This window comes from Aspergillus bombycis (assembly GCF_001792695.1).
Source record: "Aspergillus bombycis strain NRRL26010 chromosome Unknown contig00151, whole genome shotgun sequence".
Classification (NCBI taxonomy): domain Eukaryota; kingdom Fungi; phylum Ascomycota; class Eurotiomycetes; order Eurotiales; family Aspergillaceae; genus Aspergillus; species Aspergillus bombycis.
Window position 1 is genome coordinate 34,848 of NW_019170153.1, and position 24,802 is coordinate 59,649.

The 24,802-nt window shown below is 48.2% G+C and overlaps 7 protein-coding genes across 7 annotated transcripts; 3 read left to right on the forward strand and 4 right to left on the reverse strand.

The window, feature by feature from the left end:
* Positions 1-29: 29 nt before the first annotated feature.
* ABOM_010831 (putative lectin family integral membrane protein) lies at positions 30-1,581 on the forward strand (the record flags this gene model as incomplete). Its single annotated transcript, XM_022537959.1, has 6 exons — positions 30-118; positions 176-242; positions 303-373; positions 430-610; positions 659-1,397; positions 1,454-1,581. 6 exons carry the CDS (start codon positions 30-32, stop codon positions 1,579-1,581), a joined length of 1,275 nt encoding a protein of 424 aa, XP_022384002.1.
* A 776-nt stretch (positions 1,582-2,357) lies between these two features.
* On the reverse strand, positions 2,358-5,041 carry ABOM_010832 (putative PHD finger domain protein; the record flags this gene model as incomplete). Its single annotated transcript, XM_022537960.1, has 2 exons — positions 2,358-2,817; positions 2,874-5,041. The coding sequence occupies 2 exons, from the start codon at positions 5,039-5,041 to the stop codon at positions 2,358-2,360; spliced, it is 2,628 nt and encodes an 875-aa protein (XP_022384001.1).
* Positions 5,042-7,772: 2,731 nt separating this feature from the next.
* On the reverse strand, positions 7,773-9,492 carry ABOM_010833 (curved DNA-binding protein (42 kDa protein); the record flags this gene model as incomplete). The annotated part of the gene is made up of 5 exons (XM_022537961.1): positions 7,773-7,972; positions 8,059-8,856; positions 8,937-9,041; positions 9,124-9,207; positions 9,456-9,492. The coding sequence occupies 5 exons, from the start codon at positions 9,490-9,492 to the stop codon at positions 7,773-7,775; spliced, it is 1,224 nt and encodes a 407-aa protein (XP_022383995.1).
* Positions 9,493-10,907: 1,415 nt separating this feature from the next.
* Positions 10,908-12,385, reverse strand: ABOM_010834 (terpene synthase family protein; the record flags this gene model as incomplete). The annotated part of the gene is made up of 6 exons (XM_022537962.1): positions 10,908-11,156; positions 11,212-11,245; positions 11,338-11,427; positions 11,485-11,641; positions 11,726-12,102; positions 12,228-12,385. 6 exons carry the CDS (start codon positions 12,383-12,385, stop codon positions 10,908-10,910), a joined length of 1,065 nt encoding a protein of 354 aa, XP_022383994.1.
* Positions 12,386-13,877: 1,492 nt separating this feature from the next.
* On the reverse strand, positions 13,878-15,255 carry ABOM_010835 (putative exo-polygalacturonase; the record flags this gene model as incomplete). Its single annotated transcript, XM_022537963.1, has 6 exons — positions 13,878-14,239; positions 14,318-14,387; positions 14,450-14,691; positions 14,746-14,825; positions 14,877-15,142; positions 15,202-15,255. The coding sequence occupies 6 exons, from the start codon at positions 15,253-15,255 to the stop codon at positions 13,878-13,880; spliced, it is 1,074 nt and encodes a 357-aa protein (XP_022384000.1).
* Positions 15,256-19,416: 4,161 nt separating this feature from the next.
* Positions 19,417-20,331, forward strand: ABOM_010836 (endonuclease/exonuclease/phosphatase family protein; the record flags this gene model as incomplete). The annotated part of the gene is made up of 1 exon (XM_022537964.1): positions 19,417-20,331. One exon carries the CDS (start codon positions 19,417-19,419, stop codon positions 20,329-20,331), a length of 915 nt encoding a protein of 304 aa, XP_022383993.1.
* A 1,432-nt stretch (positions 20,332-21,763) lies between these two features.
* Positions 21,764-24,294, forward strand: ABOM_010837 (SWI-SNF complex subunit (Snf5); the record flags this gene model as incomplete). Its single annotated transcript, XM_022537965.1, has 2 exons — positions 21,764-23,848; positions 23,965-24,294. The coding sequence occupies 2 exons, from the start codon at positions 21,764-21,766 to the stop codon at positions 24,292-24,294; spliced, it is 2,415 nt and encodes an 804-aa protein (XP_022383992.1).
* Between the last annotated feature and the right edge of the window lie 508 nt (positions 24,295-24,802).

Genomic DNA, 24,802 nt, shown 5'->3' on the forward strand with positions numbered 1-24,802 from the left:
AGTGATACTCGATTGATTGTATAGACACTATGAAGTTTTCAGCTTCTTTATCGTTGTTCGCTGCACTCGCTGCGGCACAAACTGTGATCGAAGGCTCTAGCTTCGGTCATGGCCAAACGTAATGAATCACACCCTTGACTATATGTTGCGTGCGATATCCTGACATCTTTTCTAGGCTATCACCCGCCAGGGACACAATCCCGGGATGGTCAATTGGAGGAGAAGGACATTCCCCTCAAGTTGTATGTCTTCATTGTTCAACTGATTTAACTAGTGGTGAAAAGCATTTCTGACGTCACCAGCTCTCCAACAAGCTAATTCTTACTCCCCCTTACCCTGGCAACACCAGAGGGTTTGCTTGGTCCCAGGCTCCGTGAGTTTGAATTGGTCCCCCAGTATGTGCTTCGAAATCGCTGACAATGAATACAGCGTTTCCCAGTCGGAATGGTCGGCTGAATTTCAGTTCCGAGCATCTGGAGTTGAGAGAGGAGGGGGCAACCTCCAGCTCTGGTATGCTAAAGATGGTCAGAGCAAGATTGGTACATCTAGCATTTACACTGTTGGCCAATGGGACGGATTCGCACTCGTGGTTGATATGCACGGCGGAAGAGTGAGTCTCATGATCCTGGCTCGTTTATTAGTACTGACATCATACTAGGGAGGTAGCATTAGAGGATTCCTCAACGACGGCACAACAGACTACAAGAGTCATAGAAGTGTAGACAGCCTTGCTTTCGGACACTGCGACTACTCTTATCGCAACCTGGGCCGGGCTTCCGTTGTTCGTATCAAGCATACAAATGCCAACTTGGAAGTTACCGTCGATGACAAACTATGCTTCGCAACGCACAAGGTCTCTCTTCCTGCCGGCAACACATTCGGTGTAACAGCCGCGACGCCAGAGAACCCCGACTCTTTCGAGGTCTTCAAGTTTATCCTGCAGACTGCTCAGTCCGGCACAGCCCCACCAGCTCAGCAGCAAAACAACCAGCAGCAACAGCAACAGCAACAGCAACAGCAACAGCAACAGCAACAGCAACAGCAACAGCCAGTCGCCGCCCAGGCCCAAACGCAGCAACAGCCCAGGACCGACCAGTTTGTTGACCTTGCTGCTCGCATTGAACTCGTCAACAAGGCTACCGGCAACATCATCCGCGAGATCGGCAACCAAGGCAAGCAGAGCGAGAACCGCCACCTCGATCTTCAGCAGAAACTCGCAACTAAGGAGCAAGTCGCCGGTCTCGATGCCCGCCTCCAGAAGATCGAGCAGATGCTGCAAACCATCCAGCGTGACCTGGAAGGCAAGGACTACCACAGCCGCTTCAACCAGCTCCAGGATACCCTCCGTTCTTCTCACCAGACCTTGACTGAGCACCTCCAGGGCTCTGTCCTCAGCGGTATGTCGATCTCTCCCAGTTACCCGTTCATAAACTAGATACTAACATCTGAATAGCAATAACCGCCTCTACTCCACGCATGGGCTTCTTCATCTTCCTTATCATCGCTTTCCAGGTCTTCCTGGCAGTCTCTTACATCGTCTACAAGCGCCGCCGCGCAAACATGCCCAAGAAGTTCCTCTAAACGGAAAACAAACATTCCACAAGACTGGTCTTGGAAATTACCCAACACATGATACGCAATTCTCATTTCACCATCTCGATTCCATGTTCCGCCTTCAAGGACATGGGCATGGAATCTCAGATCCACGAAAGTCATGTAGTAACGCGAACTTTGCATCGGCTTTGTACTGCTCCTCATCTCTGTTTCGGCGTGTTCATGTTTGGAAGAAAAAATTTTGTTTGGAAGTCGTGACGCTGTCATTTTGTGTTTGGTTGCAGTCCTTTGGGTCGTTGTATATCTAGATTTATTCCTATCTGTTTGATTCTGGAGATTATTTTTTTTCGGGCTTGTAAGATTGCGGACTGCAGATCACTATATTTGACCAGTCTGAAAAATTCTGCGACATGAAAGCTCTACAGAAGAAGCAACATGAAAAACACACCAATGAGAATGCTAAAAGTCCCACCACCCATGCCTTGCCAAATAATGCGAGATAAAGAATTCTAAAATATCGTACAAAAAGGATATGTATCCACGTTGGTTGCCTGCAGTCAAAACAACCACCACTAGGAACTAGAAAATGAGAAATATAGAATATTGGAAGTCTGCCGAAACAACAAGATCGTCACAACATTAAACGGTTTCCGTACGCCAACCGAAGGGCTTGTCCAATTCATTGCACATGTATTATTGGGGAATGAACCACCACAAGCGCTCGGATACGGAGTAGGATGAGGAACAATAGTCAGGTAACCCAGGAGGCACAAAGCTCGGAAATCACAAACAGGTACCTCCGGTTATGTGCTGGTAGATGGATTGGTAGGTTGAGCGTCTATATGCTCAACGTCTGGGGAATTGACGGCTGAAGGTTCAGTTGGAGCAGACTGAGTCTTCAGGTCTGTTATGCGTAGTTCAATCAATCGTTGCAAAGATCGAAGCGATGCAATCTCGCTCTCGGCTGAAGGCATAAAGTGCGGAGGCACGTTCGCTTTCAACTGATCGATGAGGAGGCTGATCTTGCTATCCTCAACTTCGGTACTGTTGCCCTGGGCAAAGGTGATTAAATTTGTCGCGGCCTCTCGCTCAGCGGCGGTACGGGAGTTGAGAATCGCAGTAGTCGTGTCATCTTCTATAACTTCCGGATTCTGGGCTGCATAGAACGCGTGGGCCTTAGACGTAAGTTCGTCGTGTCGTTGGCGAACGTACTCATAGTACTTGTCAGCGGCCGCTTTCTTCATCGCAAGTTCTTCGTTTTCCCTGCAAGTATTATTAGATAAATTGAGGTCAGACGCATTATCCAAAAATATACTGACCGTTTGACTCGTTGAATAAAATCGAGCTTAATCCCTTTCTCTGAAACACGATACATGATACCCTCTTCCTCCTGCTCCTCTATCTTCTCATCTTCTTCTTCATCCGGAAGTATTTCAACGTCTATCAAACGAGGGTTTTTCGGACGGCGAACACGTTTTACCAAATCGTATCCCTCCTCGTCTTGAACAATGAAGAACTTGTCATGCCAACTGTGGTCGGGGCACATCCAGCTATGATATGTACGATCACTCCCCGGCTTTTGGGCGGGGGGTATAGCTAGAGGAGGATCTATGCAGTCCATATGGAAGGCGAGAGGACAGAAATCGCATTGAATAATGGGCCGACGACCGTTAGTGGTGCGGCCACAACCATGGCAGAGAATGAGTTTGCCTTTCGCATCTACTGTTCTCAGCAGGAATGGATCATCATACCGGCCAGAGCGATTCCTCCCGCTCCGAGGATTGATTCTGGGAAAGGGTAAGACTTCATCGTATTGTCCTTTATCGCCCGTTTGCACACCAGCAAAATAGCCACGCAAACGAGAGGGAAGAGCAAAGTCTTTATGCGGAACCTTGTCCACAGCGACAAGCAATGTACCCATGGGTTTCAGGATGGAGCATCTTGGACAGAACCAATCCCCTTCTGGCGGGTTGGCGGGATCCAGGGGTGGATTGAGACAGGAGAAGTGGAATGAGTTCACACATCCGTCGCAGCATAAAAGCTGGCCGCTGCCGTTGCATTCACGGCAGAAATCATTGTTCTCCTCACTATTCTCCCTGTTGACAGCCATTGTAGGCGACAGGCGCCGGTTGTCTCCAGCATCGCTACTTGCCGGGCTTTCTGATCTTTCCCTCTGTTCGGCAACGGTTCCTTCCGCGGCAGTCTGGGGTTGGCCGACCGTAGTGGCAGCAGGGGTTGTGACGCCTGAAGGGGGTTCAGAAGCAAGCGATGAACGGAGTCTACTCTCAGTAGCAGTGATTTTCGGGAAAGACCTTTGTAAGCGAGTCCGTTTAGCCTTGACGGCTTCTGCCGAGAATTCGGGATTTTCTTCCAATGCACGCCTGCGCAGAAGAGTAGTATCACTAGATGGAAATGCGGAGCGGCGACTTGGGGGTTCTGAAGCTTCACTATCCACGGCCTTCTGGGTAGACTTGGAGTGCTTTCCTCTACCGCGGGAGCGAGCGTTTGCCGCTCCCGGTGCCATTCCTGGGGCGAATGTTTCGGCATCGAGTGACTTAGCAGAAGACAGTGAAGACACGCTACTGGCAGACCGCGTACGTCCCATAACTGGTGTTACAGTAGGTAATACTTCTGTGTTTTCCTCTGACTGTATCTCTTTCCAGGCAGTGCGCATCACAGTTTGGAACACTGACTGTTCACGGGCCCCAGGATTCGCTCCACAAACACCCTCCAAAACAGAGAGAGCAAAAGAATCTTTGCCACATGTCTCCCAGAGGCGGAGTAGCCCACGAATGACGGGACGATTACCAGTCTCGGAAGCCATATGGAGGGCATTTTCAACTGCGGAGCGAAGTTTCACTACATCAACATCAGTTGAATTAGGGACAGGAAGTGTTGTAAATGCAGTCACATCCTGCGCCGTATTGTCCTTTGGGATGACAGGTTCAGGCATCGGTTCTTCAGCAGGTGTCAATGGTGTTTGCGGCTTGCTGATCTCTGTATCCCCGTTCTGCACTGACCGCTGGTCTTTCTTGGCAGTGGTGTTTTGTGTACTTGGCTTGAGAGGACCTAATCCTGCTTTGCGCATGTCTGCTGCAGATGGCATTGTCCCTAAGGGGCGCATAGTTGCAAGGACTGGATTGTTGTCACTCGAAACAGCTGACCATGGCGTGTCTCTGTAGCTCGGAGCCGGGGCCCTCACCGGTGGCTCAACCCATTCTGCGCCTTTCTCTGACAATTGTGAATCGCTGACAGTATCTGATATCCCGGTCTTAAGATGCCCTGGTTGCGATTGATTTTGAGAAGGTGTTTCATACGGAGGATCGGTGGCTACACGGCTGTGCCTGCCCGTCCGTCGTTGCTTTCGAGGCCGCGTAGATTCGGTGAAAGAAGAAGCGGGACTCGCGGCATCTGGCGCATGGAGCGGTGTTGATGGGCGAGAGTCGTTCGACCTGACATGGGACGAAGAGCGGAGATTCGGAGCCATCGTTGTAACCAGGGCTCGAAAAGTTGCTAACACCTAGAGTACACAGGGTTAGCGCAAAGAGCCATGGAAGTCATTTTGTTTATTTACAAACAAAGAAACACTCACTAATAAATAGGACCCGCAAGCAGACAGCGAAGGTGCCCTGCGGTGCCGGTGGGAGAGGTGGCCAGCCCGCGCGCTGTCTGCGGGTTGATGGGAAGGAGGAAGATTGCGGAGTTGGAAGCGACGGGAGTTTTCGAGGACGACTCGGTCCCAATCACGCCTCGTAGGGGGTATGCCGCGGAGGCTGCCAACCAACCACAAAAATTTCACGCGTTAAAACTAGCAGGCTTCCAGTCAGAATTGAGTAGCCACATCTCAGTTTGTGATTCTAATCATCTAATTTTCTTACGAAACTCAAAGTGAGGGTTTCTTACCAGTAGGTCGTTTTGACTCGCCGCAGGGATCGTGGAGATAGCGAGACAATAGATCCACTGAGGCCTATTTATTGAAATGAGGGGGTTTGCCTTCAGTAACCTTTAAATGAGGTTCTGGGGCCTTCGCAAAGCCCTTGTGATGAGAAGTCGTGTTGTTTAGGGAAACAACGTGTTCTTTGTCTTGAATAGGTTAATAGATAGTGCACCAAAAGCAGGTTTTGTAAGATGCGAGCAATCAACCATATGCATAATAACGACGACAGATAGGGGGAGTTGTGTAAACAAGAACTTTCAAAGGCAAATGCCACCAAGACTTATCGCTGTGTACATAGTGGATCCCCTAAGAGCAGTACGGTGGTCTCCTGACAACGGACGAACCAAGGGGTAGACGCCGGCAGCCAAGTAGATATAGAGAAGAACTCACCAAGGATGTGAGAGACCTTTGAGGTAAACCCTGGCAAATGCAAGGAAAGGCGATGTGCGGTCTTTGCTTGTTGCGGAGATGCCCAGACACGCGAGAACAAGCTGGACCTAGAAAGAGAGTGCCTGTCAGGCCTTGGTTGAGAGGCCAAAGTGGAAGATGCAAGGATAGAATCTTGGACAAGAGTTGAGATCGTTCTCCTTTCTTGAGAGAGGAAGAGAGACGTTAGATGGAAGTGGCGCGGAGGGAAAGCAGACGTTGGGTGATAGAAGAGAAATGAGAATCGAAAAGGAGAAGTAACAGAAGGCAGCTAGGATGGACAAACAGGACAATAGAATTCACAGCAGAGGAACCTGAAATGTAACACAAGTGTGTCTGCCACGCGAATATGACGGACGCGATGAGTGAGGTTTCTGTGTTGCTTCAAGTATCTACTAGTCGCAGACAGATGATAGCCAGGAGGGGTTGGCCTTCATGCACAGGTGGATAGATGCCAGCCTACCCCACGGGGCCAACAAAGTATACACTACCCAAAAATCACTTTAGCTCAAGTAACTGAAAGTGAGAACTGGGGAGAAGTGAACAGGAGATTTGTAGTGAGTGTGATTTTCAGAGGATGAAAGGGTCTGAGGTGAGCCAATCGCAGGGAAAGAGAATAACGCTGCAGACCGAGAACCACAAGTAATGGGCTCCGGATTTCTTTACATGCACAAAGATGCTAGCCCCAACCTGAAAATACGGGCCCTCCAACTGGGAGGGGTCGAGAAGGAAGATGAGACGAGGGGACTGGAAGGGGTGAGATTGATGGAAGGAAGATTGAAGAGGAATCAGGATTGGAAACGGAACAAGCCAGCCCTGCTTTTTTGGCCCACACCACCAAATGACAGCGCCGTATGACCACCACAATGCACCACAGCCAACTCAAGTCCAACCCTTTTCAAAGATGGAGATGCATGTTCATCTGGCTAGACAAGAGAAAATAGGGTCGATTTAATCCCGCTCGTGAAACCATATTAACCGTTTTGGCCCATGGAAACTCCCGGTAGCCGCCGTAGCTATCGGCTACCCTCGTCAGTGTGGATAATTGCTGTTCATATCAAACCCTGTCAGGCAAGAGGTCAAAGGTAGTGAACAAGGGAAAGAGGAAAGAGAGAAGCAATGGTGTTCACCCCGATGGGGACAAAGAAAGTGGCCATTGCCGAAACTGAATGGGTTCCACCAGTGTATCCAATGCTCCACGATACACCGTTGTAGAAACTAGGACGAGGAGAAGAAAGGTCAGACTGAGGATTCTCGAAGACCAGTCCTTTCCCCTTTGCTTTTCGCCAGGGTGAGAATGCGCAGACCTCAACGTTGTCAACAATACGCAGCTATGGGGCCGATATGTTGGAATCCCAGGCTGCGTGTCCGACATCACTGAGCGACAACATGGATTAAATAGCCTTCAGTTAGTAGAGCTGGTCCTCCAGGTTGACAGTGTCACAATAGTAACCTCGAGACTATCCGGGCTACAAGAAAGACAAAAACGCAGACTATGCAGATGTTGAGCTCAATGGAACCGTAAGCAGAAATTCATAATTCTCTTTTTATATTCACCTCATACATGACTTTCGCGTTTTTCAACTAATTACGTGCCAAGGGTTTTCAAGAGGGCACCGTGATAAAAGACAGGAAATCTTATATGGTTTCTCCTATCCTCCTATGCCTCTCGCTCCATGTGCTCGCGGAACAAATTCGCCTCTCTCCAGTGTGGACAAAGGGATTTGATTGACATGATTGATCAACATCCTGGAGCACTCCGAAAAAGGAGCTCCGGCCATGGCCTGGAGCAATTCCATCTGCCTATCCAACGATTCACTAGATATGCCAAAGTTGACCGAGTTAAACGGCTTATTTACTCCTTGTCGCCAGAGTCGGCCTTCTTGGCAGCCTTCTTCTTGTTGTTCTTGTTCTTCTTAGAGCCAGTCGACTTGGACAGAGGACGCTCAAGGATCTTAAGGATTTCCTCATCCTCGATCTTCTTGTCGGACTTAACCTTGGTGAAATCGGGAGCGGCGGGAGCAGTGAGCTTGGTGATACCGTTCTTGGTGATGGCTACATATCGGTCAGTCAAAAGAAAGCAGGCTATGGAAGGAAAGGCTCTGGAGGTTACTCTGATGCCAGGGAATAATTGAACATACCAATAGTAGTCAAGAGACGGGAGACAGCGGCATTGTCAGCATCGCCGGCAGGCTCGTACTGTCTCAGGACACCGCCACGGACACACTCGACGACACCGACCTTAGCGGCCTTCTCATCATCCAGCTGGCGCAAGCTGAAAGGGAACTGGCCGAACTTCTTGACGATCTCCGAGAGAGTTTGTCTCGAGCTGGGACGCTTAAGGCCGTAGGTGGTAGTGGTACGGCGGTGCAGGGTAGAGCGAAGGGGCAGAGTCTTGACCTTTCCGGATCCAAGGGAGAGACCGATTTCAACACCCCAAACCTCACCAACGTCGGGGACACCCTCACCCTTCACACCGGTACCAGGGGAGAGAATGATCTTCTTCTCAGCCTCAATCTCGTTGCGCTCGAAGAGCCAGCTGGTGGTGTTCTCAACCACGTTGCAGTCGTAGGCCTTAGCAACCTTCTCGATCAGCTGAGAGATCTGAGCCTGAGTGAGGGGCCTCTCGGCGGCAGCCTTCTTCTTCTCTTCCTCGGTACCGCTAGCCAGAAGGCCAGGGGGCACCATGAGTCGGAGCAGGAGCTCGTTGGCGTAGTGAGTCGCGGTAATGAGGTCAGCCTCGCGGCCAGTCACTTCGTCCTGGCCGACAACAACCTGGTCGCAAACAATGGTTCCGAAGCCATCGATCTGGGCACCGAGCTGAATCTTGGCGATTTCACCGGCCTTCAGGGTAGTCTCGGCCTCCTGGGCGTCGGAAACCAACGGAGTGTATGGGGTCACATGGGAGCTGGGAGAGACAGTTGTGGGGTGACCGACGCCTTTATCCGGGAAAGACTTGTTAATGTCATGCGCATGGGGCTTTTAACTAGCAGTAACATGGACTACGATGGTAACGCACCCTTGGTGATCTTCTTGCCCTTGTAGACCTTAGCAATTTCCTCATCGAGAAGCTCATCACCCTTCTGGCAGATCTCAACGATCTTGGCTCCCTCCACACACAGGGCTAAAGAACGGGATTAGAATATGAATCTAGACCTTTGATAACGGCGGGCTTGCCACGGTATGTAAACCCGGACACTACGCACCTGCGACGGCATCGAGGACCTTGTGCGAGATAGTGGCAGCAGTCTTGTACTTGGTCAAAGTATCGGGGTTGTTGAGGGTGTAGTCTGAGATTGGTTCGAGGTTTTGATTAGTTATGACACAGGTACACTTAAATAGCAATAGAGGCACCCATAGATAGAGAAAATAAGCTATCCATTGAGTTCCCGTGTTCCTCTATAGCTTTCGAGCTGCTAAACGTGCCGACAACCGAACCCATGCCATGACGACGAAGCAAGCGGGAAGGAAACCCACAAAACAACGGAGCCTTTTTCAATGGGCAGAAAGAGGAGGGGTACTCAGAGTGAACACTTACCAACCTCGGGGGCCTGCTGGGCCTGAGTGTCAGCCATTGTGTGTAGTATAAATGGTTCTCGCTGTGGTGTGAGGAGTCGATAACGATCAAAGAGGCACTAATCTAGCGGACGTTGGGAGCTCACGAGGAGAAGAAGGAAAAATGGGCTGAAACGGAGCTGGAGAACTCAGATGGAGTCAAAGTATTTACTAGTAAGAGGAGTCCTTCCTTCCCTTACGTAGCAGTACACATTACGAGGTGTCGGCGGGGTCCTTTTCTTGGGTTTTTTGCCCGCGTGGGTGGGGTTTTTTGCAGTATGATTTCACTGCAAGTAGGGCTTTGTATTGGTATTACCAGAACGTCACGAGACCGCCTGCCGCAATGCTCTCATCCATTCTTTGCTAGTAAGTTTTTCGCTGATCTTGAAGCTTTGGATGGTCATTTACCTCCCAGTCGAAAGCTACTGGCCAATATATTCTGTCCCATTCCACTTATACATACTTGGAAACATTCTCAAGTTTTAGCTATTCCGTATTCTCCCATTACACACAATGCTGTCTGAAATGAGGAGTGATAGTGTGCGTATTGTAAGGCACAGCCCGCGGAGCAGATGTGAAGCTTCCTTGTATGACATCACCAGATGATCACTTAATCCAATTTCGAAACTTTTTCACCCGATCTCAAAAAGCAAGGGCTTGATTCCAAATTCATTTTTCTTTTTTGACTCAGGAGCGAGAATACAATCTATTAAATGCAAGATAGCAGGCAGGTGTAGACGAGTACCGAGTCTTGAATTTCTAAGAATGGCTTAATATCAAAATATTGCTATCCAACGGTCCTATGGGGTAGTGGTTATCCCACCGGATTTTGATGAACAATATACGTATCCTGTGTATGTATAGGAAGATCTAATCTTCCGGTAACGCCGGTTCGAATCCGGCTAGGACCTTTGTTTTTATTTTTTTTCTTTCTATTTGCAACTACACCTTGAGGGCTCTTCCCACATACGTACTAGATTTTCTTGACAGCTTGAAGGCTTTTTCTTTCCGGTATAGTGCCCACTGCGTGTAGAGGCCCTGAGTGCTCACTGATGGGAGTACTGGTCTGTGACAGAAAAATAATCACTGAGCGAGTCTCTGACCACCCTCATAATAGCCATATCCTCCGGAAGGGGAAACTTCTAGTGACTCTAGAACACCAAGATCACACAAGAACATATATACTAACTAGTAAACAAATGCTGAATGAAACTCTATTATTATACATTCTCTCCTCAACCCAATACATTACATTTCAAGTTCCTGTTGTAGTAACTTCAAACTGAATTCATCAAAGCTAAACGCTTTCATAAATGCAAAATAACGCCACCATCGGAGCTCCGCGGAGCAAACCGAACGCCGTACCTATTCGTACGAAGACTGAAGCGATTAGGGTCAGAGGAGCTGATAGTACTGTAGAAGACAGGGTTGCCACTTACGTCCAGTACAAGCTGCCGGTACAGTTGAATTGGCAACTACGAATGAAATCCTCCACGTCTCTCTTGACTCCCAGGGACAGTGAGAACCTATCTTCCTCCTCAATCCCATCCATCAGTCGGTTGGCCGCTACATTGAATCGACCCACAGATTGGATGAGCGACCGAATTGCATTGTCTATAGCCGCTTGCGGGCTCCCCAGCGACATGCAGAGGATAGGGATAAGACTATAAATGGTATTATGAACCTATGTTTATTATTAGAGCGGGTTAACCGACGACCTGGTCAATCATGAGACTTACCATCTCTTTTTTCAGGGAGTAAATATCATTGACTCTTTCATGGGGAAACAAATGTTAGTGTGCAGCTTTATACAACGGTTGCCTCTATGGCTGGAGCATTTCGTCTTGGATAAAACAGCGGCTTACATTGAAACAATGACGTTCACTTCATTCCATATTGCTCTCATATCATGATCCTCCATGATAGCACGGGGTATTACGGACCGAAGACTATATCTTTATCGAGACAGCCGCGGTGTCAGCCATGTAATTAAACCATTAATATATACTCACTCGTTAACAGCACATATAACACCAACTGCGCTGGTGCCCATTCGCACTCTCCAGTATTCCTCGGGACTGGGAATCTGCCCTTCGAGTTTTGCTTTCTGCTCCATATGCGACGTTACCATGAAAAGAGACATCTCCTTGAGAAGCCCGTGCCGTTGCTCTGAAGGCCAAAGGGAGTTAGAGCCATTTCAAATTCAGAAAATAGGCAGAAAAATCAAGTGAAAAGGCAAAAGCAGTAACGAACCATAAGTATATGCATCACAAAGCGCTTCGCCAATCACATCAAAACTTTGGACAATAGGGTCGTCTGGCACAAAAATAGAGTCATTGTAACTACGGGGTAAGCCTTCAGTGAGATCCAGGTCAAGGCATTGAGCCACAAAGTAAAGGGTTTCACGACGGTACTGCTCAGCAGCTTCAAAGTCGTTGCTCAAGGAATCTTTCGTGTCCTCAATTTGGTCATCCCAGGTGACGAGCCAAAGGGAGAGAAAGGCGAGAATATAAAGTTCCTTGAAGCCAGCCAGGGGCCACCGCGTCGCGGCAAGATGAGCAAAGTCACACCTCTTGAGCTTTGTAGCCTTCACTGGCTCTGGGAATAGGCTTTTGATTATTAGTGTTGAACTTTCTCAGGACCCGGGTATAAATGAGATGAAAAAGTAATGAAAGAAAGAATGAACAGACATATATGATGTAGTATCGAAAAGTAAGAAACAGTATGTGATAACCGATGGAATTGAGCACCATACCTGTCAATTCTTGCATTTATCACAGGAACCAAAGCCGTCCAGTGAGGATTAACGGCCCCAGGCCAAGATGAGAAGATGGGTAATAGGTTGGGAACAGAGACGGGGTGTGCCCTGAGACGTTTGATCAGCTGAGAGTGAGTATTAATATGTGTCTCCATGTTTCTGAGAGGGAAGTGGCTGGTATCAATAACGGAGGAGAAGAATGAAAGTATGATTTTACTGCCCACTCTGTTATGTGCTGGGTGCATCTCCCCTATTTATCTAGTCTCCATATACCCTGGAGAGATCGGATACCCTGGTAGCTGCTGGCTATGATAAGGAGAATAAGGTCCTGAATGCCTTGTCAATTCAAGAATTGAGTTGAGCCATGGAACATAGGATGTTTCCCAAGCTGGGGATCCTCGTGAAGGATTCGCACTTTCAAAGTACTAAGTATCAGAACGGGCAAGTTTAGCAACTCTCAAGTAGCAATACCAATCTACGAAAACAGCTTAGCCAATCCGAGCAGATTTATGAGCCATCCATCTTTCCAAATGACCCTTTATGGCCGTATGCATGACACCGTTGCCTGAGTGGGACGGACATGATAGAGGCATGCTAAGGAGGAGCTACTAATACTTTGGCGCTATCCAGTAGACGTAGTTGCTGAGCAATTAGAGTTTGAGTATGCAGGGTGAGCTCTAAGAGCCGTATAACAGTGAGACAGGTCTCAGCCTGCATAGTTAGATCCAAAGGCTGATCTTCGCGTGGTCAAGATCTAGCTGCATGAGAGTGATACTAATGGCGTGATAGATATCCAAGGAAAGCCGGCGCAGATCAACGGCTTCCGCAGATCATGAACAAGCTGAGTATACAAAACGAACCACGTGGAAAAGGTGCTATACCTATAAGCTATATTAGAACGAATTATGGAGCTTACTAGTTGTTGGCCAATGGTGGTATAATGACAATCACGGGGGCGGAGATCTGGCACGCTAGCTGCCGAGGTGAGACACTGAACCATTAAAGGATTCAAAGGGTTTTATGGTAGCCGATCATTGCGATGTGGCGATGATAGCATCACCGATGTTGTAATTGACATTCCACCCACTTGTTCCTTCAGCTGGAAGATCTATAGAGAAAATGACGGTTCCAAGCTTGGCCTAAAGAGGGAGCCACTTTTTGATCAGGGGTAGCTGGAGGGGTGCGAAGGTGCGTGCGCGGAGTGTTCAGCCCGTACTACTTCCCCTTATAGCTACTATACACAGAACTTACACCTCTGGCCTCAACCTTACCTGAGAGTGTGTGGTAATGCGCTAATTAACTATTTCTACGTACTAAAAGCACGTAAGTTAACTATACATTAGATTATATAACTCCAGAGAGGACTAGTATGGGTTACAAATAATAGGCAAGGTGTTCGTGGTATTAGTACCTCATTGCCTCAGTCGAGCACGCCCCGAAATTGTATGATGCTTTGATATCCATGGATTGTCTTTATGTAATGCTACAATAATACTGTAGATTGGTAGATAAAAAGCGGTATGGCAATTCGCACTTGTAGAAGCTTCTATTGCAACCATGCCACTCTATAACTATGGAAATTCATGGCGGTAGTAATTCTTAAGCTTTCATTCTTAGACCTAACTGCTACTATAACGTTATTCAGCTTCAGCACTCCCCTGTTGCACTTCCTCCTTCACATACTGGACCTGTACATTCAAAGCCTATCGGATCTTTCACATTTCCACATAGATATTCGGAAGCTGCCGTTCCATTTGTCAGCTCCAGATTAATACCAGAGAGCGCAATATCAGTACATGGTGCAACGGCGCTGCACTGGAAACTTGCGACTCGAGTAGATTCCGTGGTACCACTCAGATTGAGAACTGAGATATCGCGAACCTGGAACTCCGAGTTGGTGCAGTTGCCTTCCCCAGGGGCACCGCTGAATCGAGTACACTGCGAGATCGCAACCGCAGCACCACGAAGAGATGTAGCTTTGAGGTCTTTGAGGGTCATATTGGAGATGTCTACATAATTGACATAGTCAGCCTTTCTGTTTCAAGAGCATACATTGCGAATAAGTATATTTTTAAGTGTAAACTTACACCCAAGGCCGCCTCCGCCACCATTAGGTGGATAGCCGTTCTGATCAGCTGTCCATGTTTTAACGTACACCTATTCATCACAAACACCCGTCAATAAAGGAATCGATATGTACATTGTGGGATTTTGCCTACCGCGTGAAGGGTGTTATGGTAGTTGATATTGCTCACATTGAGCCTCTCGATGGTTTCGAACTGATCTTTGTACTGACCGATGCTACCCAATGCAATTCCCAATCCGTTGTAGAAATTGGAGTTTGTGATGGTGATGTCCGTGCTGTTTCCCTTAAGTGAGATACTATCATCACCATTGTACACAGTCCAGTTGTTGAACTTGATGTGGGAAGATCGAATGGTATCAGCTCCATCCGTGTTCGCTAGTTGTGGTTAGTAATGTGATGTTTGTGCTGGGTCCAAGATAAGGCACTCACAGCTCGAGACAACATTTCCGGTGTTGTTCACGAGTATGCTGTCGAATTCAACGTGATGGCTATATATGATGGACATTGTCCTGCCAGGGTCTTAGTTCAATAGTTTAAACACAACTTGCAGACTACTTTACCACATCTGGCTGCGTAAGAATCTAAGGCCTCGGACCACTGAATTTGTGAGACCATTGAAAGTGATGGCGTGTGGTCGACCGGGATAGTTGGAAGTATTGGGCTGCTCTTTTATCCATTGATACCAGGTGTCTCCGTTGCCATCCAGCGTCCCTATACCATGGCCATCGACCCGAACATTATTTCCTCCAAGAATGAAAGCAGTGGATTGGTTCTGATACCCGACCGGTAAAGAGTGATTTAACCAGTATTGAATATTCGTACTCCACTAAAGAATTCAGCGTAAACTTATGCAACTATGAATGAACAAGAACTTGGGAAACACACCAGCAGTGTTCCTCCAAGGTCAATGTCGACATCCTCCAGCCAAGTAATGTTCATAACAGAACCGATATGGTATGTCGTTGGCTTGAACACTACCTTTCCTCCACGACCACATTTCTTAAAGGCATGTACAATCGCAGGGGCATCATCGGTGGCGTTGGAGCCCCCGGCCGGTACAACACAAGTTTCTCTACCTACAGACACACATGCCAACGCAGCAAGGACAAAAAAAACTTTCGAAAAAAGCATTGTTATCAATTGCGTGAATCAGGGGTTTGAAGGGACCTATTCTGACCAGATCTATAACTAGAGAGCTAGCTGTCGGCTATCGGATGAACTTAAGTATGTACATCGGTAACGGTGGTCTGATTCCTCGCCTCCATGGCATGCATCCGTGTTGAGCTGACGATCTGGAAGGGCCGGAATTTAATCTTGCACGAATGGAATGGCTGCCATTGCCCAGTCATAGAAAGTAGCTATCTGTAACGACCAGCGACCGGCATTCTCGTTCCTGGCTTCGTGGGGAAAATGCGGGGTATCATGAACTATTCAATCGGACTTCGGTCGATTTCATAGCGAGGGACTCATCAGAACTCAGGCCCATAGATGACGAGAATATCACGGATTCAACGAGAGCACAGCCCCTGAAAGCACTGATCTGGACCCAGTCAGTCTCACTCGCTTAGATTTGAACCCCGTGTGACTACAGTCAAGATGATCAAAGCACCGAATAGTATTATGGCCAAGAGAGCTAGGGTAGAGTCAGGCGTGTGCTAATATCAAGATACTGCCTCTCCCATATTGCAGCCCATCCTGCTTCTACTATTAGCGAATATTATTGCTTCATTAAGAGCGAATGGTGCCCGTAGCGTCTTTCATATATGTGCCCACATCCATTCAGGAAGCGAAGCTCCATTGCAGACAGATCTCCAGTGAGTAGATGTCCTTTGTTGTCAGAAAGCGACTCTCAAATCCCATAATGGTGGTTGCACATCTAAAACAGTTCAAGTGAGAACATAAGTTGTCTGATTGTAGCCTTTCGGCATGGAACTCAGCTAACTGGCTGTGTCCGAGCCTACTTTTATCTTTGTTTTTCTTCTTTTTTCCTTCTTCTTCTTAATTCCAAGAAAGGGTCGGTTTTAACTGAGGAAATTTGTAAATGACTGCGATATGAAGGGGTACGTGGTCAGACACCGAAGTGCGTACCCAAAGACAACGAGTGAGTGTGCCTGGACCGATCGCCAGCCGAGGCGGCCGCAGAGCGAAGAGCCCTTGGCCCGTAGTACTCTCGAGATAATCGTAGAGAATGCGGGACTATAATAGGATTACATTATAGCCACGGCGCGATCCTGAAAGGTCATGCTATTTGCAAGGGCTCCTTTCAATACGAAGGAATCAGGGCCGTTGATCGAATTGTTTCACGAAGCGAGGTTGAATGAATACCACTTGGATCAGTGCTTTGTTCTCACCCTCCCGTTGCAATCGGCCATGCCCTTCTCGTGAGAAGGTAATGAACTTCTACCAAAGATTTGGAAGACTGGTAGGTATCGTTGGGTAAAGACTTTTCCGTTCGCTATATGGCTAAAATATATCGACTTTATAATTGAGCTTGTTCCCGGAGTCCCTTACGTTCTACACGAGACGGAGCACGCTAGTCCCTCGTTCAAGTGCATTCATATATCGAATGAATCCTCAGTGGAGCACGCATATCGAGGTAACAATACTCAAATACCCATGTAGGAAAGAGATTAGCAATGTGTGACAAACTAGGAACCTGTTCTTCCAATGGTGCTGACATCGACTGCATAGTCTCACCCGCTAGCTCTAAACCGAACGGAATTCTAGGTTAAGCGTGTACAAACGGAATGTGTCGGTTGTTGAAGGCTATCAGTACCAGGAATAGCTCTGATGGCTCGCTACTACTCTCCAGGCTTTACAACGATAATGTCTACCAACCACCTCACTTGACGATCAAATTGGGTCTTGTCCGGCAGCAATTGCATGCAGAGACAGAGGTGCACTAGCCAATCTCCCCTTCCGGTAGATGTCATGGTTTACAGTTCCATAACCTCCCACAACCTGTATTCTTTGATCAACCCCATGGCCTGGATGGGGATAAGCGCCAGACTCACAGCTACTTCTGCCGGCAACACAGACCAATGGTGATAGCCGTTCGAATAAGTATCAAGCTTTAATGATATAACGAACCAACTATGATCATCGGGGGGAGGAGAGTGGCCTATCTTTTAGACAACTTGACTAAAGACATCATCCAGCCGTCCTGTCCAACGGCCTAATATACCCTTATGCAAAGGTATCTAGACTCGACATGAGCGACGGTTGATTCTATACAGGTTAACAGATGATTGAACAGCAATACACGAGAACTAGGTATTTGGTCACAGGTGTGCCTTGACTCCATTTGGGTGCTAGTGATATAGAAGACAGTAGCCCTTCACTGTTTAGCAGCTTGCATGTATGTAAATATGTGCACATGTACTGTACTATCACTCAGCATCATTGTCCCCGACCCCACATACGTACTCCGGTGGCTAATTAAGCCCATTTAGATTTACGACTTAAACCGCGATTAATGCCCTCCCATATAACCACCAACATGGCGATCTTTTGAGATAGTGCATGTTTCGAGACAAGAAAGAGAGACAATCCAGGTTAATCAGCATCAGAACTATACTACTATATCTCAGCCATATTTGGCTTCTCTCATTACATTAGGGGTCGCGTGAACAATAGTGCTACTATTTTATTTTCTTACACAAGGCATATTACGTGATACTTCTCTTGTTTTACGCAGAATCCAACATATCGCAACCGCCATTATGGACCTCGCTAGAGATTTGGGGATTAACTAGATGGGCTTCCCCTCCAATGCTAGCATGGGAAGTAGCCATCACTTTGATCGTGGCTTTTCGGATGTATGTACATGATGTTCAAGATCTTACTGCAGTCTCTGGCGGCCTCTGACTATATGGTGCTTGGATCTTTGGTATGTTGTGAATACTTCAATTGAGCTGTAAGTCCAGCTGCTGATTCATGCTGTGTATGTTTTATTTTACTCATATGGCGCGGTGACTTAGGCGAGTATGCTGGGAATAATCTTTTCTAAGCCATTTAGCCGTAACGCTACTGAGACAAGCTGCTTTTAAGCCTTGGCTATCAGGAAGAGTTGGCACCCCTTAGAAGAGATAGAATCATGACGACTGACTTTCATAACTTAATTAAGGTTGACAGCAATAAGGATTGGTCGCTAGGACAATGTATGCCGACCCCTTAAAGTGCTTCTACTACTATCATCAAATTGCGTACGCGATTGGTATAAGCTTGGTCAAGTGCAATAACCAGGGAGTTCTTGCCCTATTCCTCTTCTCTTACATTCTCTTTTCTTCTTTCCCCTGACTCTTTCTTTGCTTTCCTTTTGCTCGTTAAACCTTCCTGTTTTATGTTGCTTGTAAAATATTCGTGGTGGGAACTAGTGCAATAGCTAGCATAGAAACTACTAGTACATCCTCATCCAATTGTGGCTATGAAGGAGGGTAGACACCAGCAGGCTATTATATTCGGAGTGGTTACGATCACCAATGCGGTTCACAGAAATTATGTTTACTGCAAAAGGCCCAAAGCAGACTGTGCAGAAATCCTTCAGGCCCTGTGCAAGGACAGACCCACCTCAATATAATGAAGGGATATCAGATGTTAATCTCTTTCGACCATCATTCTTATACTATTGGTGGTTGAGTTTACCACAACCAACCATATCTCAGATAACAGGAATGGCTTGACATACTGTAAATGGATTCTTGGACAGCCTATACAGACGGCTTCGTATCGCTTAAGAGTAATAACTCATCAGGTGGTGTAGACAGGGACTATGATATATTAGATCTCAAAGCAGGTCCTTTCTAGAACCGACATGACTAATGAAAAAGCCGCTGTTTGTCTCTCACTCGTCTGGAAATTTGGCTCTACATATCAATGGATCCATGATGAGGGGAGCTACTAGTAGTATTGCCCAGAAGAGGAGAAGAACCTCTCCTCCAATCACAACACCGGCTGACCCAACCTTCTCCTCATCTCATCAGTCCTATAACATCGTTGCTACCTCTAAGTCATACCAGGAACGGTACGTCTAACAGGCGCGGGCGGCAACTTTCATAACTTGACCCGTGGTCAATCTTCGACTGTTGAACCATTTTGCAAATGAGATCTTCTACAGAGCTCCCATTCCGCATCTTGACGAATAACATTCGTTATGCGACGCAGTCACCATTTAAGGGAGAGAAGCCATGGGAAGAGCGCCGGCAACCCCTCCTAAATCAGCTGCTGTATAACACCCGCAACCAAGACGCTTTCATCTGCCTACAAGAGGTCCTTCATAACCAGCTCATTAATATACACTCTGGACTGAACCGGAAACATTCTACAGTCTCCACTAAAACTGAAGACAATGCCTGGGCATATATTGGCGTCGGGCGAGATGATGGCCATGAAGCTGGCGAATACTCACCTATCTTCTACCGACCGTCGGTCTGGCAGCTCCGGCATTGGGAAACAGTCTGGTTGTCTGAAACGCCGCATGTCCCCTCGAAAAGCTGGGATGCGGCGTCCATCCGCATCGTAACTATTGGTGTTTTCACACATCATACAAGTCGTCAGACTATTCTGGCGATGAACACCCATTTGGACGACCAAGGATCCCGCTCTCGCTTTGAAGCAGCCCACATTATCCTTCGGAAGATTGATGAGTACCGGAATGGAGAGTACAAAGATGTCATTTCCGCAGTATTCCTGACGGGTGACTTGAACAGTGAAGAGGCACAAGAGGCCTATTCGGTGTTAACAGGGAGTGAATCCACTCTGGTTGACACAGCAAAAACGGTCGATCCGGCGGAACACTACGGTAACCATTTGACTTGGACGGGCTTCGGCTACGAGAAAGAAGACCCTTCTCGTATCGATTACGTCCTCGTAGGACCAGGGCCCGTGAAGGTCCTTAGCAACGGAGGCCAGCCATGGAAGGTGGAGGGGTACTCCGTGTTGGCCAATCGATTTGACGATGGTGTGTTTAACTCGGACCATCGAGCGGTTGTTGTCGATGTGCGATTATGCAGCTAGACGATAATAATGGGTCCCCACAAACCCATGGCCAACACGATCCAAAGGATAGAACTGCCATAGATCCAACTCATGGATGCATACAAGATGGTAACATGGTTGCCTCTCTTGGGGTTCCGATGCACCTGATGTAATCATGGAGAAAGATCAATACCGTACCTATACAGACAATTGAATCCACCGTGAAACAATCCCGTTACGCCAAGGACTTTAGCGTAAGATACTATGGCTGGATTAGGTGTAGTTCGCATCACAGACATTCCTAACTAGGAATAGTGAGTGGAAACATGAAACGCGACTGAGATTGTTTTACAGTGCCAATACAGTAACTGTAAAGAACGTTTTGATGCTGCCAGATGGATGAAAAGCTTTGGAAATGATGAATGGTGATAGCTTCAAAAAGATCCCAAAAGGGATGTTCTAAGTCTCTGATCAGGATGGTTTTTCCTGGCGCTGCTGGCTCATGCCCAGCTCCCTCTCCGACCGTCTCCCCCCCTCCTCCGCCGATGAACGGGCAGGACTTGTAACGGCTGTTCAGTCCGCTCGGCGCTCCCTTTTCCTCCCTCACTTCTCTCTCTCAATCTCTGCTGTTCCTTTCTCCCCTTTTTTTTACCACCTCACGAAATTGGAGCATTGTCACGTCAGACCCCACGCACGGGGGGCACTAGAGCTTGACTGGACCAAATCTTAAGGGTACAGGACGTGAGATCTTCAAAGAAATAAGGACGCGAACGATCGAGACCTGGACCTTACCTCGACTGGGGGCGCGCCATCAGCTGATTTAGCCGTTCTCTTCCGGGTTCTCTCTCGCGAAGACCAAAGAAAGACCCATACCGGCAGACCCATCCACTGCTTGCTTGTGTGCTGTGCCTCAGTCCTGCGCTGGCCCTGGAACCTTCCTCCTGCCTCGGGCTTTCCGCCGGTCTTTTCATTATTGCTTTGATTATCCTCCGTGGTTAGTGTTATTTTCCTTTGATTCGTCCTTCGCCTTTTTCCCTTTATTTCCCTCTCCCCGTTGGTTCTGGTATGTCTCTCTACCTTCCACGTTGTCGTCTCTTTCGCTATTTCTTTCACCGCGGCTCTGCCAACCTTGGTGTCAAGTCTACCTCCATCCAGGTGACATGACGGCAACGGCGTGGCGGGCTTGCGGCATATCCTCACTACCTTATCGTGCGATGGATCGCATCCCCCGCTGCGTTGGTCGCGTCCTCATTGCGATAAGATCTCAATGTGCGGTAATCCCAAATTTTGCTAACCTGAACGCGGTCTCAGCTTCCCGTCTAAGCATGCTGCCGTAACCGACTCATTATCCACTCGGTAGCCATCCTCGTTTGTTGAGCGCCATCTCGAAGGGCGAACCTTCTGTACAAGTGGCGCGTTCTGTTTCTTTTGGGACGATAATCGCGACTCCGGATCGAGCCAATATTTGATCATGCCGTCCCCGGAGCTTTCTCAATCGGGGCAACTGCCCAGCGACATCCAGCCGGACAGTATTCAGAATGGCTTCGTTCCACCAATGAGATCTGGAAATCACAATGGTGAAACTACCTCAGGATCTCCTACGGAACAGGGACCGAATGGATCAAATGCGATCACAGAAGGAAAACACAATGCGAAAGCCGTTCTTGCAGCCTCGGGCGTGTCTTTAACACCCTCCGGCTCCAGTCATAACGCGTCCAACGGCAATCCGTCTACCGGCTCCCAGTCAAATAATGCCAATGGCTCAGCAGCAAGCAAGAAACGATCACGTGGCGGCCCCGCCATTCATCCTTCCTCGCCGACAGAAGGGTTAGCCGTGCGTGTACGTGAAACCTCAAAGGATAAGATCCTAGCGGAACAGTATGTGAACCGGGAGTTCCAACATTCTGCCTTGACGGCGTACCACAATCAGAACCAAGAGATAATAAGCCAAAAACGTGCCGAACGGGACTTTTATCTGACTCTACGACGGGAGAATCATATGAACCCGGCGGCGCTGTATGGTGTCGGCTACGAAGGGTTTGGGAACGCTCGTACAGATCTGCGAGGTCAACATCCCCAGCTATTGTACCCCTCCAACCGGCGGCGACCAGGTAACCGGAGGACTAGGGAGCTACGGGTTTCACGGAAAGATTTGAAGACACAAAGTGAACAAATCGAAGACCTTGTGCCCATTCGGCTGGACATCGATTGGGAGAAGATCAAGATCCGAGATACGTTCACCTGGAATCTCCACGATCGGGTGGTATCTCCCGATCTATTCGCCGAAAAGCTAGTGGAGGACCTGGGCCTCCCTCTTGAATCATGCGCCCCCCTCGTGCGGATGGTTTCACAGAGCATCCAAGAGCAGATCTGCGATTACTATCCTCAAATATATATGGAAGAAGATCCTCTCGACCCTCATCTCCCGTACAGTGCTTACAAGAATGATGAGATGCGCATTCTTGTTAAGCTAAATATCACCATTGGTCAGCATACTCTCATTGACCAGTTTGAATGGGATATTAACGACCCCTCCAACTGCCCCGAAGAATTCGCTGCGCGTATGACGGATGACCTTTCTCTGTCAGGAGAATTCACGACAGCAATTGCGCACTCCATCCGCGAACAATCGCAGCTATTCACGAAATCACTTTACATCCTCTCTCATCCGTTTGACGGACGTCCGATCGATGATCCCGATCTTAAGTCCGCTTTCCTTCCTACCCCCCTCGTATCATCCTTCAGGCCATTCCAGGCAGCCAAGGAATTTACACCGTACCTGTATGAATTGAACGAAGCAGAATTAGAACGCACAGAAGTTTCAATATCCCGTGATCAACGGAGGCAGAAACGCTCCGTTAACCGTCGCGGTGGACCCGCCCTACCTGACCTGAAAGACCGCCAAAGGACTATCCGCACGATGATTGTATCCTCCGTCATTCCAAATTCGGCTGCGTCTATTGATGAAAGTAATGTCTTCAAACGATCTGGGTCGAGTCGTGCCAGGCGCGCTGCTGTCGGGTTGCGGGACACTGGTGACGATTCTGATGAATCAGACAGCGACGAATCTTCAATCACAGGCTCCCCCGCTATCGGTCCTCATCTGGCTCAAGGCACTGCGCGCACAAGAGGCATGCGAGGGGCTGCCAGTGCTGCTCACGCTGCTCTGCGTGCGAACCTTGGTCAGTCTGCCACTCCGGAGCCTCACCACGAGGGAAGAGCATCTGCTAGGAGACGGGACTATCGCGAAGAGAGCATCGAAGAGCCAGAAAAACTAATTGTGAAGCTTAAGATCCCTCGTGAGAAGTTCCGTCAACTTCTTACCCACGGACCACAGTCAATACCGAGTCTCTCAGCGACTCCAGCCCCTCAGCCACCATCACATCAAGGCACGCCTCAAATTAGCACTCCGACCCCAAGCAACATGGCTCCACCATCACACACCCAGCCTCAAGCTCGTCTCCCAAGTGTCGGTACACCCACGCAACGGACCGTCCCCGCGCAACAAATTGGAGCCATAGATGCAACCCACCCCCCTCAGCCGGGTGTCCCAGGGGTGAGTGATAAATAACTCATGACAATTCTTTTGTTGATTCGCCTCAAGTGGGCCGGCTTATCCGGCTATGGTGGGTGTATCAATTACGGTTCCCTGCTGACTTGAACTTCTCTTAGCCCCCGCCTCCAAGTTGGCTTGCGGCGGGACTCGCGCGACTAAAACGCTCGTATCCAAATGATTCCTTTGAAGGCGTAATGCGCTACACTGCTGTCGATACGGAGACAATGCTACCAGTAGCTAATGCCAATACCGAGTCAGGCCAGAAACTAAAATATCAATACCTCCCACGCATCCGGTGCCATGACTGCCCGGGCAAACTGTATACCCCCGGGCCGGGCACGACAGTCGATAATTTCGAGGTTCATCTTCGAAACCGACAACACAAAGAGCGTGTCGAGGAGAGGATCACGAGGACCGGCGGTGCAGGGGGCAACAATGCATCTTAGTCATGAGCTCAACGATGAAGCGCTTTCATCTTTCTATATCTTCCCCCTTCTCTCTCTTCTTTTCTGCATCAATGTATACTTCTCAAAGAACCTTTTTTTTTTTTCTTTTTCCCCCTCTTCATGTGTGCGTACCACTGGAAAAAAAGAATCCGTGGCTTTATGTATATGGTTTGAGCGATTGGACTTGAGGCCGTATCTTTTTCCCGTCCTGGAATTATGTGTGATACTCTAGTGAGCTTGGATCTGGTGCTGTCTTTTTCTCCATTTTCATGGTCGGCGTAAATACAGCGTTGTTCGAGATCGGGGCATTAAAGTCATTATACGGTGCTCTCTATCTTCATTGTTCATGGGACCTAACCTATTCACTCAATACAAATAAATAATGCATGTCACCTGATGATGACATTTAAGTCCTAGTCATATATCGATCTATTGGTTGTCGGAAACTAAGATTATGTATGCTACCATGGCCTCAATTCGCGCTGTACATATATTTGAGCACCGAGTA